The sequence below is a fragment of the Stegostoma tigrinum genome, chromosome 11, assembly GCF_030684315.1.
Source record: "Stegostoma tigrinum isolate sSteTig4 chromosome 11, sSteTig4.hap1, whole genome shotgun sequence".
Lineage (NCBI taxonomy): Eukaryota > Metazoa > Chordata > Chondrichthyes > Orectolobiformes > Stegostomatidae > Stegostoma > Stegostoma tigrinum.
Window position 1 is genome coordinate 8362080 of NC_081364.1, and position 16020 is coordinate 8378099.

Below are 16020 nucleotides of genomic sequence, written 5' to 3' on the forward strand. Positions count from 1 at the left end.
AAGTACAGCACAGCATAGTACAGGCCCTTCAGCCCACGATGTTGTGCCCTGAAATAATCCTAATCCAAACATAAAATAACCTAATCTACATTCCCCTAATTCACTGCTGTCTATGTGCATGTCCAGCAGTCGCTTAAATGTCACTGATAACAAAGTGTGGAGCTGGATGAACACAGCAGGCCCAGCAGCATCTTAGGAGCAGGAAAGCTGACGTTTTGGGCCTAGACCCTTCATGAGAGAGGGGGATGGGGAGATGGAACTGGAATAAATAGGGAGAGAGGGGGAGGCGGACCGAAGATGGAGAGAAAAGGTAGAGAGGAGAGTATTGGTGAGGAGGTAGGGACGGGATAGGTCAGTCCAGGGAGGACGGACAGGTCAAGGAGGCGGGATGAGGTGGTAGGTGGGAAATGGAGGTGTGGTTTGAGGTGGGAGGAAGGGATGGGTGAGAGGAAGAACAGGTTAGGGAAGCGGAGACAGGCTGGACTGGTTTTGGGATGCAGTGGGGGGAGGGGAAGAGCTGGGCTGGTTTTGTGATGCAGTAGGGGGGAGGGGAAGAGCTGGGCAGGTTTTGGGATGCAGTAGGGGGAGGGGAAGAACTGGGCTGGTTTTGGGATGCAGTGGGGGCAGGGGAGATTTTGAAGCTTGTGAAGTCCACATTGATACCATTGGGCTGCAGGGTTCCCAAGCGGAATACGAGTTGCTGTTCTTGCAACCTTCGGGTGGCATCATTTTGGCACTGCAGGAGGCCCATGATGGACATGCCGTCTGAGGAATGGGAGGGGGAGTTAAAATGGTTCACGACTGGGAGGTGCAGTTGTTTGTTGCGAACCGAGCGGAGGTGTTCTGCAAAGCGGTCCCCAAGGCTCCGCTTGGTTTCCCCAATGTAGAGGAAGCCACATTGGGTACAATGGATACAATATACCACATTGGCAGATGTGCAGGTGAACATGTGCAGGCTTGATATGGAAGGTCATCTTGGGGCCTGGGATAGGGGTTAGGGAGGAGGTGTGGGGGTAAGTGTAGCACTTCCTGTGGTTGCAGGGGAAGGTGCCGGGTGTGGTGGGATTGGAGGGGAGTGTGGAGCGGACAAGGGAGTCGCGGAGAGAGTGGTCTCTCCGGAAGGCAGACCACGGTGGGGTTGGAAAAATGGCTTGGGTGGTGGGGTCGGATTGTAGATGGCGAAAGTGTCGGAGGATGATGCGTTGCATCCGGAGGTTGTTGGGGTGGTATGTGAGAACGAGGGGGATCCTCTGGGGGCGGTGTGGCGGGGGCGGGGTGTGAGGGATGTGTTGCAGGAAATGCAGGAGACGCGGTCAAGGGCGCTCTCGACCACTGCGGGGGGAAAGTTGCGGTCCTGGAAGAACGTGGACATCTGGGACGTGTAGGAGTGGAATGCCTCATCCTGGGAGCAGATGCGGCGGAGGCGGAGGAATTGGGAATAGGGGATGGAATTTTTGCAGGAGGGTGATTGGGAGGAGGTGTATTCTAGCTAGCTGTGGGAGTCAGTGGGCTTGAAATGCACACCAGTTTCTAGCTGGTTAGCTGAGATGGAGACTGAGAGGTCCAGGAAGGTGAGGGATGTGTTGGAGATGGCTTAGGTGAACTTCAGGTTGGGATGAAAGGTGTTGGTGAAGTGGATGAAATGTTCGAACTCCTCTGGGGAGCAAGAGGCGGCGCCGATATAGTCATCAATTAACGGAGGAAGAGGTGGGGTTTGGGGCCTGTGTAGGTGCAGAAGAGGGACTGTTCCCCGTAGCCGACAAAGAGGCAGACATAGCTTGGGCCCATGCGGGTACCCATGGCCACCCACTTTGTCTGTAGGAAGTGGGAGGAATCGAAAGAGAAGTTGTTGAGGGTGAGGACGAGTTCGGCTAGGTGGATGAGGGTGTCGGTGGAGGGGGATTGGTCAGGCCTGCGGGACAAGAAGAAGTGGAGGGCCTTGAGACCATCTGCATGAGGAATACAGGTGTATAGGGACTGGACGTCCATGGTGAAAATGAGGTGTTGGGGGCCAGGGAATTGGAAGTCCTGGAGGAGGTGGAGGGCGTGGGTGGGGTCACTGACATAGGTGGGGAGTTCCTGGACTGAAGGGGAGAAAATGGAGTCCAGATAGGTGGAGATGAGTTCGGTGGGGCAGGAACAGGCTGAGGCAATGGGTCGACCAGGGCAGGCAGGTTTGTGGATTTTGGGAAGGAGATAGAAACGGGCCGTGCAGGGTTGGGGAACAATGAGGTTGGAGGCTGTGGGTGGGAGGTCCCCTGAGGTGATGAGGTCATGGATGTTGGAGATGATGGTTTGGTGCTCGGGGATGGGGTCATGATCAAGGGGGCGGTAGCAGGAGGTGTCGGAGAGTTGGCGTTTGGCCTCAGCGATGTAAGGTCAGTGCGCCATACTACCCCTGCGCCACCCTTGTCTGCAGGTTTGATGGTGAGGTTGGGGTTGGAGCGGAGGGAGCAGAGGGCTACCCATTCTGCGGAGGAGAGGTTGGAGTGGGTTAGAGGGGTGGAGAGGTTGAGGCGGTTGATGTCTCAACGGCAGTTGGAGATGAAGAGGTCGAGCGAGGGTAGGAGGCCTGGGGGTGGTGTCCAGGAGGAGGACTTGTGTTGGAAGCGGGTGAAGGGGTCAGTGGAGGGAGGGTTGGGGTCCCGGTTAAAGAAGTAAGCGTGGAGGCGAAGGCGGCAGAAAAACTGCTCTATGTCCGAATGTGACTGGTATTCGTTGATGTGTGGTTGTAGGGGGACAAAGGTGAGCCCCTTGCTTAGGACTGACCGTTCGTCCTCAGTCAGTGGGTGGTCTGGGGGGATGGTGAAGATTCGGCAGGGCTCAGTGTGGCTGTCTTCTCTGGGGTTGCTGGCTGTGGAGGTTGTGGGCGGGGCTCCGTCGGTGTCAGCTGTGGGCGGGGTTCCATCGGCAGTGGGCGGAGCAGAGTGGGCAGCGGCAGCAGTGGTGAGGGTGATTTGTGTGGTGTTGGTTCTGGAAGTGGAGGCGGTAACTGCAGCAGCAGTCGCTAATGACTCTGCTTCCACGACTACCACTGGTAAACTATTCCATGTGCTCACAACTCTCTGAGTGAAGAACCTCCCTCTGACGTCTCCTATATACCTTCCTCCTAACACATTAAAACTATGACCCCTCGTGGCAGTCAATCCTGTCCTGGGGAAAAGTCTCTGGCTATCGACTCTATCCATGCCTCTCATCACCTTGTACACCTCAGTCAGGTCACCTCTCTTCCTCCTTCTCTCCAGAGAGAAAAGTCTGAGCTCAGTCACCCTCTCCTCGTAAGACAAGCCCTCCAGTCCAGGCAGCATCCTGGTAAACCTCCTTTGCACCCTCTCCAAAGCCTCCACATCTTTCCTACAATAGGGCGACCAGAACTGGACACAATATTCCAAGTGTGGTCTCACCAGGGTTTTGTAGAGCTGCAGCATAACCTCACGGCTCTTAAACTCGATCCCCCTGTTAATGAAAGCCAAAACAGCATATGCTTTCTTAACAACCTTATCCACCTGGATGGCAACTTTGAGGGAGCTATGCACTTGAACACCAAGATCCCGCTGTTCTTCCACACTGACGAGAATCCTGCCTTTAATCCTATATTCAGCATTTAAGGTCGACCTTCCAAAATGCATCACTTCGCATTTATCCAGGTTGAACTCCATCTGCCATTTCTCAGCCCAGCTTTGCATTCTGTCAATGTCTCACTGAAGCCTGCAATAGCCCTCGACGCTATCAACGGCACCTCCAACCTTTGTGTCATCAGCAAACATACTAACCCACCCCTCAACCTCCTCATCTAAGTCATTCATAAAAAATACAAAGAGCAGAGGCCCAAGAACAAAGCCCTGTGGGACACCACTCAGCACTGACCTCCAGGCAGAATACTTACCATCTACAACCACTCTCTGCCTCCTGTCAGCCAACCGGTTCGGAATCCAGACAGCCAAATCACCCCGTATCCCATACCTCCTGACTTTATGAATGAGCCTGCCGTGGGGAACCTTATCAAATGCCTTGCTAAAGTCCATGTACACCACATCCACTGCTCGACCCTCGTCAACCTGTCTCGTGACTTTCTCAAAGAACTCAATAAGATTTGTAAGGCATAACCTGCTCCTCACAAAGCCATGCTGACTCCCTTTAATCATGCTATGCTTTTCCAAATAGTCATAAATCCTATCCCTCAGAATTCTTTCCAAAACCTTGCTGACCACAGACCTAAGACTGACTGGTCTGTAATTTCCAGGGATTTCCCTATTCCCTTTCTTGAAAAGAGGAACAACATTTGCCTCCCTCCAATCTTCCGCTATGACTCCCGTGGAGAGTGAGGAAGCAAAGATCTTCGCCAGCGGCTTAGCAACCTCCTTTCTCGCTTCCCGGAGCAACCTAGGATAAATCTGGTCTGACCCTGGGGACTTATCAATCTTAATGTTTGCCAACATTTCCAGCACATCAACTTCCTCAATCTTGATCTATTCAAGCCTTTTTTCCTGCTCCTCAAAGTTCTCATTCACAACAAAGTCCCTTTCCTTAGTGAAAACCGAAGCAAAAAACTCATTTAGGGCTTCCCCTATCTGCTCAGACTCCACGCACAAGTTCCCTACACTATCCCTGATCAGTCCTACCTTCTCCCTGATCATTCTCTTATTCCTCACGTATGAATAAAATGCCTTCAGGTTCTCCCTAATCCTTCCTGCCAAGCCTTTCTCGTGCCCCCTCCTGGCCCTCCTCAGTCCACTTTTGAGCTCCTTCCGAGCAAGCCTGTAATCCTCTAAAGCTGTGCTCGCCCCTTGCTTCCTCCACTTTACGTACGCTGCCTTTTTCTTTTTGACGAGAAGCACCTCTGTTCCCATCATCCAAGGCTCCTTAATCTTACCCCTTCTTACCTGTCTCAGAGGAACAAATTTATGGATCACTTGGAACAACTGCTCCTTAAACAGTCTCCACATGTCTGCCGTGCCCTGTTAGTTGGTTTGGTTCAGTTTCTGATCAACGGGAAGCTTCACCCCAATGTGGATAGCTGGGTGATTAAGCAAGGGGCAGACAGGCAGAGTTATTTTGTCTATGTAATATTACGCTGGCTGTGGTGCTTTTGGAGTTTTGCATAACACTACCTCTGGAACATCATACCTGTTTGATCTCTCCAGACAATTTTATAAGCTGTTGCTCCTGGTACTGCAGTCCAGCTGATCCGAATCCGGCCTCGAGTTGTATCCACTGCTCTCAGACTTGTGATGGTGCCCAGTGGGATTTCCTTTTCCACTAATTATAAAATACAAAGGCAATGACAAGGCGAAAGCAAAAGTTACCAATCCTCCCTTCCCTGAACAACTGACCTCTAATGTAATCACCTCAATAGTTACATGAAAACAGACCCTTCATTCCAACCAGTCAATGCCAACCATAATCCTGAGTTAAACTAATCCATCTGCCTCCACTTGGCCCATAACTCTCCAACACTTTCTTACTCACTAACTTATCCAAATGTGTTTTAAATGTTGTAATTGTACCTGCATCCACCACTTCCTCTGGAAGTTCATTCCACACACTGTTGAGTGTTGTTGGGACTGCACTCATCCAGGCAAGTGGGGAGTATTCCATTACACTCCTGACTTGTGCCTTGTAGATGTTGGACAGGCTTTGAGGAGTCAGGAGGTGTATTACTTGGCACAGTATTCCTAGCTTCTGACTTGCTCTTGTAGCCACTGTGTTTATAGGGTGAGTCCAGTTGAGTTTCTGGTCAATGATAACCCTCAGGATGTTGATAGCTGGGGGAATTTAGTGATGGTAACATGATTGAATGCCAAGGGATGGTGGTTAGATTGTCTCTTATTGGTGATGGTCATAGCCTGGCATGTGTGTGGCGCGAATGTTACTTGTCACTCGTCAGCCCAAGCCTGGATATTGTCCAGGTCTTGTAGCATTTGAACATGCACTGCTTCAGTATCTGAGGAGACATGAATGGTGCTGAACATTATGTAATCATTGGCGAGCGTCCCCACTTCTGAGCTTATGATGGAGGGAAGGTCATTGATGAAGCAGCTGAAGATAGTTGAGCCCAGGGATAGTAATGTCCTGGAGCTGAGATAACTGATCTTCCACAACTACAAACTCTTCCTGTGTGTCATGTAGTGTTCCAATCACCGGACAGTTTCCTCTCAACACCCATTGATTCCAGTTTTGCTCGAGCTCCTTGATGCCACACTCAGTCGAATGCAGCCTTGATGTCAAGGGCTATCCCTCTCTCCTCCCCTCTGGAATTCAGCTCTTGTGTCCACGTTTGAACTAAGGCTGTAATGAGGTCTGGAGCTGAGTGGCCCTGGAGGAACCCAAACTGAGTGTCACTGAGCAGGTTATTGCTGAGCAGGTGCTGCTCGATAACACTGTTAGTGACACCTTCCATCACTTTGCTGATGATTGAGAGGAGACTGATGGGTGGTAACTGGCCAGGTTGGATTTGTCTTTCTTTCTGTGTACAGGACATACTTGCGCAATTTTCCACATTGTCGGGTAGATGCCAGTGTTGTAACTGTACTGGAACAGCTGGGCTAAGAGAGCGGCAAGTTCTGGAGTACAAGTCTTCAGCACTATTACCAGAATGTTGTCAGGGCCCATAGCCTTTTCGGTATCCAGTGTCTCCAACCGTGTCTTGATATTGGTCAGCCAAGCAAATTGGTTGAAGACTGGTATCTGTAACAGTAAGGACCACTGGAGGAGGCTGAGATGGATCCTCCACTCCACACTTCGGGCTGAAGATTGCTGTGAATGCTTCAGCCTTATCTTTTGCACTGATGTGCTGGACTCTTCCATCAGTGAGGATGGGAATATTTGTCGAGCCTCCTCCCCCAGTGAGTAGTTTAATTGTCACCACTATTCATGACTGGATGTGGCAGGACTGTAGATCTGTTGGTTGTGGGTTCGCTTATCTCTGTCCATCACTTGCTGCTTTCTCTGTTTGGCATGCAAATAGTCCTGTTTGGTGGCTTCACCAGGTTGATACCTCATCTTCAGCTATGCCTGGTGCTGCTCCTGATATGCCCTCCTGCCTCTCCAATGAACCAGGATTGATCCCTTTGGCCTCTGGTAATGGTTGAGTGGGGGATTTGCTGGGCCATGAGGTTACAGATTGGGATTGAGTACAATCCTGCTGCTGTTAATGCCCCACAGTGCCTCATGGGTGCCCAGTCTTGAGTTGCTAGATCTGTTCTGAGTCTGTCCCATTTATCACGGTGATAGTGCCACCCAACAAAACAGAAGTTACTCTCAATGTGAAGGTGGGACTTTGTCTCCACTAGGACTGTGCGATGGTCACTCTTACCAATACTGCCATAGACAGATGCAACTGCAGCTGGAAGATTAGTAAGGATGAGGTCAAGTATGTTTTTCCCTCCAATTGGTTCCCTCACCAACTGCCGCAGACCCAGTCTTGTAGCTATGTCCTTTAGGACCCAACCAGCTCGATCAATAGTGCTGCTGCTGAGCCAATATTAGTGGTGGACATTGAAATCCCCACCCAGAGTACATTTTGTGTCCCTGCCATCCTCAGTGTTCCTCCAAGTGTTGTTCAGGATTGTTGAGGATTGTTGTTGAGGATTGAGGAGTACTGACTCATCAGCTGAGGGAGGACAGTATGTGGAAATCAGCAGGGGGTTTCCTTGCCCATGTTTAACCTGAAGCCATGAAACTTCATGGGGTCCGGAGTCAATGTTGAAGACTCCCGGAGTAACTCCCTCCTGACTGTATCCCATTGTGCCGCCCACTCTGCTGGGTCTATCCTGCTGGTGAGACAGGATATATCCAGGGATGGTGATGATGGTGTCTGGGACATTGTCTGTAAGGTATGATTCTGAGTATGACTGTGTCAGGCTGTTGCTTGACTAGTCTGCAAGACAGCCCTCCCACTGTTGGCGCTAAACCCCAGATGTTAGTGAAGGGGACTCTGCAGGGTCGATGGGGATGTTTCTGTCGTTGCCTTTTCCAGTGCCTCAGTTGATCCATCAAATTTCATTTCTTTGAGTCTTTGTCGCGACAGGTTCAACCAAGCAGTTTGCTCGGCCATTTCAGACGGCAACTGAGAGTCAACCACATTGCGGTGGGTCTGGAATCGCATGTAGGCCAGACCAGGTGAGGGTGGCAGATTTCCTTCCCTGTAGGTCATCAGTGAACTAGATGGGTTTTTCCCGGCAACCATTTCACGGTGGTCAGGAGATTCTTAATTCCAGACTTCTTTTAAACAGAAGTATTAAATTCAAATGCCACCATGGTGGAATTCGAACACAGGTCCCCAGAACGTCAGTTAGGTTTATGGGTCTAGTGGTAATACCACTAGGCCATCACCTATCATAGGAAACATGTGCATGAAACACAGAAAAGTAGCACACACGTGCCACAGGTCATCAGAATAAGCAGAAAATCACATGTACAGCACAACTGATCCAGAGGTGTCTTCATATGTATCGAACCACAGAATCCCTATTGTGCAGAAGCAAGCTATTTGGCCCATCAGGTCCGCACTGATCCTCTGAAGAGCTGGGAGTGATTGTCCCATCTCGAGACTTTACTCGACAAGGAGGGTTTCTCAGAGGGGTGAGTTTGAAATTGAATCTCTGAGGGGCCTTAAGGGCCAGGCCTGCTGCATTCGAAGGGGGACTGCTCTGTATTAGCTACTTGGGACACAGCTCTTCCCCCGCTGCTCACCTTTTTTTGTGTGCTGGTTGGAAACAGGCCTCCTCCACTAAAGCAATTCCTCTCCCTTACACGCTTGGCTCTATTCTGTCATCCTGGTCAGCCTCTTCACCATCATCTCCAGCGTCAGAGGTTCAGACAGACAGAAGAGACACTTCAGCCCATCGAATCTGTGCCAATCTGTCCTGCAACCTCACGATGGGAGAACGACAGACCAGTTGGCATCAAGTCAGAGCTCTCTGCTTCTACCCAATTTCTCAGTGTTAAGAGGGGTTCAGGCCCCTCTCCCTCATGTTATATGTTGTTGTTATGAGTTGTTAGGAGAGAGCTGCCTTTCACAAGAGAAAGGGGAGCATCGAAGTGCCTGTCACCAGAACAGGGGAGAACTCCTTTTGATGGGGCTTTCAGGGAATCTTCAGCAGGGGAAAAGACAGAAATTGGGACTCTGGTTCTGCTCCGGGCCCAGGCACCACATCGATGGGGTCCTAACCCTGATCCAAGCACAGTCAACCTCTCCCCCAGTTCCCTGAGCCTCCGTTTTTGGGCCCTGATATTAGCTCCCTGTCCTAAGCCCTGATATTCAATCTAACTCATGTCTCTGATGGTCACCACAGTAACAGAGATAATTCAAAATCATCAGTGAAGGCAAATGTGTTGCTCCAGAAGTATGAGGCAATGGTCTTTGAAGTGGAGGTAATAGGAACTGCAGATACTGGAGAATCCGAGATAACAAGGTGTAGAGGTAGATGAACGCAGCAGGCCAAGCAGCATCTTAGGAGCAGAAAAGCTGGCATTTTGGGCATGGGCCCTTCTAGGCCCAAAACGTCAGCTTTCCTGCTCCTAAGATGCTGTGTTCATCCATCTCTACACCTCGTTATCTCAGTCTTTGAGGTGGGTTCACTCCTGATTTGTGAAGACAAAGGCTACTGCTCTCCTTCACTATTCTATCCTGGGATGTGAGTTTCTCTTTAAGCCCAGCATTTAATGCCCATCCCTATTTGCCCTTTGAGTGTGATAATAGTTTCACGGTCACAGGGACAGATATGGACCAAACACAGGCAAATAGGACTAGATTAAATCTGAAAACAGAGTTGTATGGACAAGCCGGTTCAAAAGGCCTGTTTCCATGTTGTAAACCTGTGCGACTCTCTGACTTTTACTGAGGAAGGGTCACTTAACCTGTAAAGTTCACTCTGATTTCTTTCCACAGATGCTGCCAGACCTGCTGAGCTTTTCCAGCAATTTCTATCTTTTGTCTCTGACATTTACTGAGACAAGCTTTCAATTCCAGAGTTTAATTTTATTCAAATAAGTGTTTTTTAATTGGCGTATCACTGAAAAAAGGCACACTGTGTCAAAGCTTTTCATTTTGCATTCATTAGAACAATTGGTAATAAATATAAATTTAAAAGAGAAATCAACACTGAAGCAAATTTACACCACATCTGGCAGTTAACTGTCAATCACCATCAGCAGGTACATTCTCACCAGCAATGGTTCTCCCAAAGTCTATTTGCTAACCAATCAAAGTGTTTCAAAGTAGCTTCTTTTGGACATACCTGTCTTTGACATGGTCGCTGGGGTCGCTACTTCCCTGCCATTGTACAGTGTGTAGAGTGTTATGGCATATTCAGTACCAGGAGAGAGGTTGATAATGTCATAGCTGTTGGTGGTGGCAGCCAGCACGGCTTTGTGAGATTGCGTCTGTTCCTCTGCAGAGGGCAAAAATAACGTTTTGTTTTCAGTTTTTGATTTACAGTTTCCGAAATGGAGTTACAAACCAACATTGCAGATCTTGAAGCCACAGTTCACATTATCGCTTCTTGGAGGCTTATGCACAGAGGGGTGTCAGCGTCATAAAACATGAGCCCAATCAGTGCTGAGTAGATGAGTCTTTGTCAGGATTTCAAATGGCAGGGCTATCTGCAAAATCGCAAGTAGGTCCACTTCCCTCATCGCAAACCATTCTACAGCTGGTTAGAGGTGTAAGCGTTAAATTTATCGCCAGGAGATCATTTCAGCCAGACTTAAACCTACCATTTTTTGTGAGCACCCCTCCTAACGTTGGAGTCAGACATCCCTTATCCTTTCAGCCAGGTCTAAAGCTAAAGTTACCACCATCCCATTAGACACACAACTGGTGAGTTTCAACTGTAAGTCACCATAGCTCAGGCCAGGGGCAAGGTTGAGAGGGCTGGACCTTAAATGGAAACCTGATCCAGTGTGGAAACTGAAGCCAAACTATTGGTGTCTTGCAAACTAGTCGGCCAGGCAACTGAGCTAACAAATCCCCAAGCGCTAAACTTAATCCCTCGGTGTTAGTGTAGCAAGAGTTAGGTTTGCTGGCTGGGTTCAAGTAATTAGTGAAGTGACTGAGAAAATAAAAAGCAGGAGTGGGGTTGGTCAGCTTGGTCGGCCAGGCAGCTGGTTTAAAATGCGTAGTGACACCAAAAACATGGGTTCGATTCCCACACCAGCTCAGGTCACCACGAAGGGCTCTCCTTCTCGTCCTCTCCCCACTCCTGAGCCACACTAATCCTCAGGTTAAACACCAACAGTTGTCTCGCTCTCTCTAATGAGAGAGCAGCCCTACGAACTAAGGCTCTTGTGGTGCAGGGGTAGTGTCCCTACCTCTGAGCCAGGAGACTTGAGTTCAAGTGCCACCTGTTCCAGAGGCATGTCATAACATTGCTGTGCAGGTCGACTAGGAAACACCTACAAGGTAGTATTGAGGATGAGCCCAAGCTGTAAGGAAAGTAGACTTGAGTTCCAGTCGGCTCAGATAAGGATTCACATTTGGACGGATGGGTTTTAACAGAGATGTTTCAGTGATACACACACTCAGAAAGCAGCTGGTCAATAATATGTATAAAGAGGGTCTTAACCATACAGAGCCCAAAGCGGTGAAGGGAGCAATGAGGGGCTGAATCCATTGAGGAAGTGCCTTTAATGCAATGCTTGTGGGCGAGAAGAAGTAAACATTTCTCTCTGAGCTCGGCCCTGATGAACGAGCCACTCTACAGATTTCGCTCCAACCCCCCCAATTCCCTGCTCAGTGTGTCTGACTTGCTTGCAATCACCTCCCACATCATTGACAATGACTGTAGTCAGTATCTGGTGTCACAATACTGTTGGAATCCCTAGAGTGTCATTTGTCCCGTCCAGTCCACACCAACCCTTTGAACAGCATCCCACGCAGACCCACCCCATCCCTGTAACCTTACACCTAATCCACCTAACTTGCACATCATTGGACACCATGGGCAATTTCTCACAGCCAATTCACCTAACCTGCTCATCTTTGGGCTGTAGGAAGAAACCGGGGCACCCGGAGGAAACCCACGCAGACACAGGAAGTATGTGCAAACTCTAAATTCAGACAGGGAGTGGAATTGAACCTGGCACTGTGAGGGAGCAGTGCTAACCACTGTGGCCCTGTTACCACAAAGACACTGGACAGCTGCCCATCATTTGGCTTGGATGGCTGCAGTGAGCCAACAAGAGAACTAGGAAGATAAATTAATCGGGTTCTACCCTTAAATATAGACCTTTTCCTTTATTTGTTCATGGTTTGTGAGCATTGCTGGCCCAAGCAACATTCATTGCCCAGAGGGTAGTTAAACAGCAACCGCATTGCTGTGGGTCTGGAGTCACATGTAGACCAGACCAGGCGTGGATAGTTTCCTTCCCTGAAGGATATTTGTGAACCAGATGGGTTTTTTTAACCCCTGGCAATCGTTCAATTCCAATTTGTTTTTGATTAGATTGAAATTTCACCATTGCCCATGGTAAGCTTTGAACCCTTGCTCCCAGGTCATTTGTCAGAGTTCCTTGATTACAAGGCCAGTTACCACCACCACCTCTTGTCTTTTGCCAATCTGTGACCCTGCTTGTTGTGGTGTGTAACTCTGCCCTCTTCTCCAGCACTATCTTCATGAGGACTTTAGTCTGAACGACATTTACCTGTGGCCTTCCTCCACTCTATCCTGTAGCTACTGGCATCGCGTTGGAGGTTCCACGTCACACGAATAGCAGTTGGACTGATCACAGCTGTCCTTAAAAGCAGCCCTCCTGCCACATCTGAGTGACGAAAGGAAGAAACTGTTACGGTGGAACACAAAAACGTGGCAAAACCTGAGGAATGCTTGGCTATCCTGTGTGTAAGCTCCCATTACTTCATAACTCGTAGTCCTTGTACGATAAACTAATAAAAACAGCCTTCTTCATCTGCCTTATCCAATTCAACAATGTGTAATTCCAATGGCTCAAACCCAAAGCCAACATTAACATCCTGGAACACCCTCCCTGATAGCACTTTAAGACTTTGCCCTTGCTGGACAGACTACAGCGGTTCAAGAAGGCAGCTCACCACCACATTCTCAAGAATAACCAGAGCCGTACAATAACTGTTGACCTTGCCAGCAATGTCCACATTGTACAGCCAATGAGAAAACATAAAATTGTTTGCATTAACAGAATTCGAACAGCTCCAACCCTTTCCCATCTGCTTTTAGTAGCAGTGCAGAATTCCCGTAGACCATACCCAGTCCGCATTCCCTTCACTTCCTTCATACAGAATTCCGCTGGCCTAAGGCCACTGATATACAATCCTTAAGACTGATGATGGGGCAGCGTTCCGACATTTATGGCTGCGCAGGGAAGGCGCTTTCCACAAAATTGCAAGTGACTGACTGGACATACATACAATGTAACACATGCACTGTATGGTTCTACTCCTGGAAAACCACAGATCAGCAAATATTGGCTTTGCAATGGGCACATGGCTATACAATATCACATGAGCAGTGCAAAGTGCTCACAGTCATAAACATAGTAACTAGGCACAGGAGTAGGCCATTCAACCCTTGAGCCTGGTCTGTCATTTAACATGACCATGGCTGATCCTGTATCTCAATGGCATGTTCCCCTTACTTTCCCACAAACCTTGATGGCTTTGAAATCTAAGTGGTGGCCATGGTGTGGTGGTGACCTGGTGAAGGAGCAGCGCTCTGAAAGTTGTAATTTCAAATAAACCTGTTGGACAAAACCTGTCGTATGGCTTCTGACTTTGAAATCTAAAGATTTATCTATTTCTAAAATACCTTCAGTGATGACCTCCACAGCTTTCTGTGGTATAGAATACAAAAGGTTCACTAATCTTTGAGTGAAAGCATATTTCCTCATCTCAATCATAAATGGTCCACAGGGTTTGAGTGAAGGTTTGGGTGCTGTTGTAGATGTTGGCATTTGTCGAGCTGGGAGGTTTGAGAGCAGACGTTTCGTCTCCTTACTCAGTGACATCCTCAGTGCTATGGAGCCTCCTGTGAGGTGCTGTTCTCTTGTGCCGGTTCGCATTTACATTGTCTGGCTTTTGCTGCTTCCAGTAGGGGCCGGCTCCGGCTGTGTGTTGTAATGGTTGGTGTATTGGGTCTAATTCAATGTGTTTGTTGAGGGAGTCTGCAAATAAATACCAATACCAAAGCTATCCTCTGTTTGGTTATTCCTGTGATAGTAGTGTTGTCCCAGTTGAAAGTGAGTTTTTTCTCGACTGTGTACGTCGAAACCAAGGACATCTGGTCATGTCATTTAGTTGCTAGCTGGTGTTCGTACAGAAGCTGCTTTTCGAACAAAATAGAATGTATCGGCAAGTGCAAATTCATTTCAATAACCCTTTGATCTTTTGCTTATAAATTCTGTGTCTGATGCCACCTCTCTCACTGACACCTGAAGCAGGAGCGAGACTCCGAAAGCTTGTGTCTTCAAATAAACCTGTTGGGCAATAATAACCTGGTGTTGTGTGACTTTTAACCAAATCCTCTTGCGATGACGATCAATGCACCATTTCATTCATTCGGGCATCACTGGCTAGGCCAGTATTCATTATCCATCCTAGCTTTCTGAGGCCATTAAGAGTCAGGCAAGTGCTGTGGGTCTGGAGTCACACATGGGTCAGACCAAGTAAGGGCAACTGATTTCCTCCAATGAAAGACATGAATGGGCCATTAATTTTACTACATGGTTGCCATTTGATTAGCTTTTTAATGAATTCAAATTTTCCCTATGCATGATAGTTGGAAGTCAAACTCATATTTTGAGGACGTTAGCCTGGGGCTCTGGATTGCACACGCAATGACATGAGCACGCCATCACCACCTTCCCCATTTGCCATCCTGATTGTTTACTGCACCTTCCTGTACACAGCAGGACTTCTGTAAGACCAGGAGGAAAATGAACAAGCAGAAACAAAGTGACAGAATTTTGGCGCATTGAGCAGTGTTGAGGAGCTACAGCGATCTCTTCTAGAGGGGCACAGTGTTGAGGGAGAGATGGAGGTAACAGCCACAAGGGGGACGGGGTGGGTTCACCCTCGATGCATTTGTGAACGTCCCAGGGACTCTTACAGACGAGCGACAGCAATTGTATGAGGAGCATCCTGTCAGCAGCTCTCTCAGTAGGAGTATCTACAAAGGAAAATTGCTATTGTCCCATCAGGTCATTGGGTTGCTTTCTCATGAAAGAGAGACAAATTGCTGGTATTTTAACCTTTGGGGTGGCACTGCTGTCGCACAGCACTAGGGATCCAGGTTCAATTCCAGCCTCCATCTGTGTGGAGTTTGCACATTCTCCCCATGTCTGTGTGGGTTTGCTCTGGTTTCTCCCAATGACACACAGGTTAGGTGGGTTGGCCATGCTAATTCACATATAAGCATGCAGGTTAGAGGTGTTAGGGTTACAGCAATAGGGTAGGTCTGGGTGAGATGATCTTTTCAGGATTAGTGTGGACTTGATGGGCCAAATGGTCTGCTCCCACACTGTAGGGAATCCCTTGAAGGTAACCACACCTAGGTACAGAGAAGAGGTTGCAAAGATGTGTGATATCAGCCAGTTGCAGGAATGGAATCCACATTCTCGGCATTACTCCATAATCCCAAAAGAGCTGTCCAGCCAAATGAGCTAGACCTGTTGATTTAGCAGCAGTAAGGCGATTCAGTTCAATCACACTCAGATTTAACTCCACGTATTTTATATACTTGGGGCACTCTCTATCCATCTTCATTCAGAAAGAATTCTTTACCCACAGATATAATGGCTATTTGTTTAGTTTGTAATTTCTGCACAGATGTTTTAATCTTGACTTCTGATCCTTAATTGCTTTGGGAAACTGGCCAAGCTTTTTGGCAGAGCAACGATGCGCTCATCGGGATTCATACGCTGAAATCATGCAAAGGTTAAAAGATAAAACATTTTTGCAGTTACTTTGAAAGAAAATTGAATGCCCAAGAGCTGGGGACGTTTTTGGGTGAATTTGTTGGAGATAGTGAAATGCCTGAGGCACAC

The 16020-nt window shown here is 48.4% G+C and overlaps 1 protein-coding gene across 1 annotated transcript in view; it reads right to left on the reverse strand.

Moving 5' to 3' along the window:
• Nucleotides 1-16020, reverse strand: part of col7a1 (collagen, type VII, alpha 1) — a 443464-nt gene that overhangs the window by 320973 nt on the left and 106471 nt on the right. Inside the window, exons 13-15 of the mRNA XM_059649672.1 lie at nt 12646-12762; nt 10242-10394; nt 5128-5259 (exon numbers count right to left, since the gene is read on the reverse strand). Coding sequence (XP_059505655.1) covers nt 5128-5259; nt 10242-10394; nt 12646-12762 — 402 coding nt within the window. The remainder of the gene's footprint in view (nt 1-5127; nt 5260-10241; nt 10395-12645; nt 12763-16020) is intronic.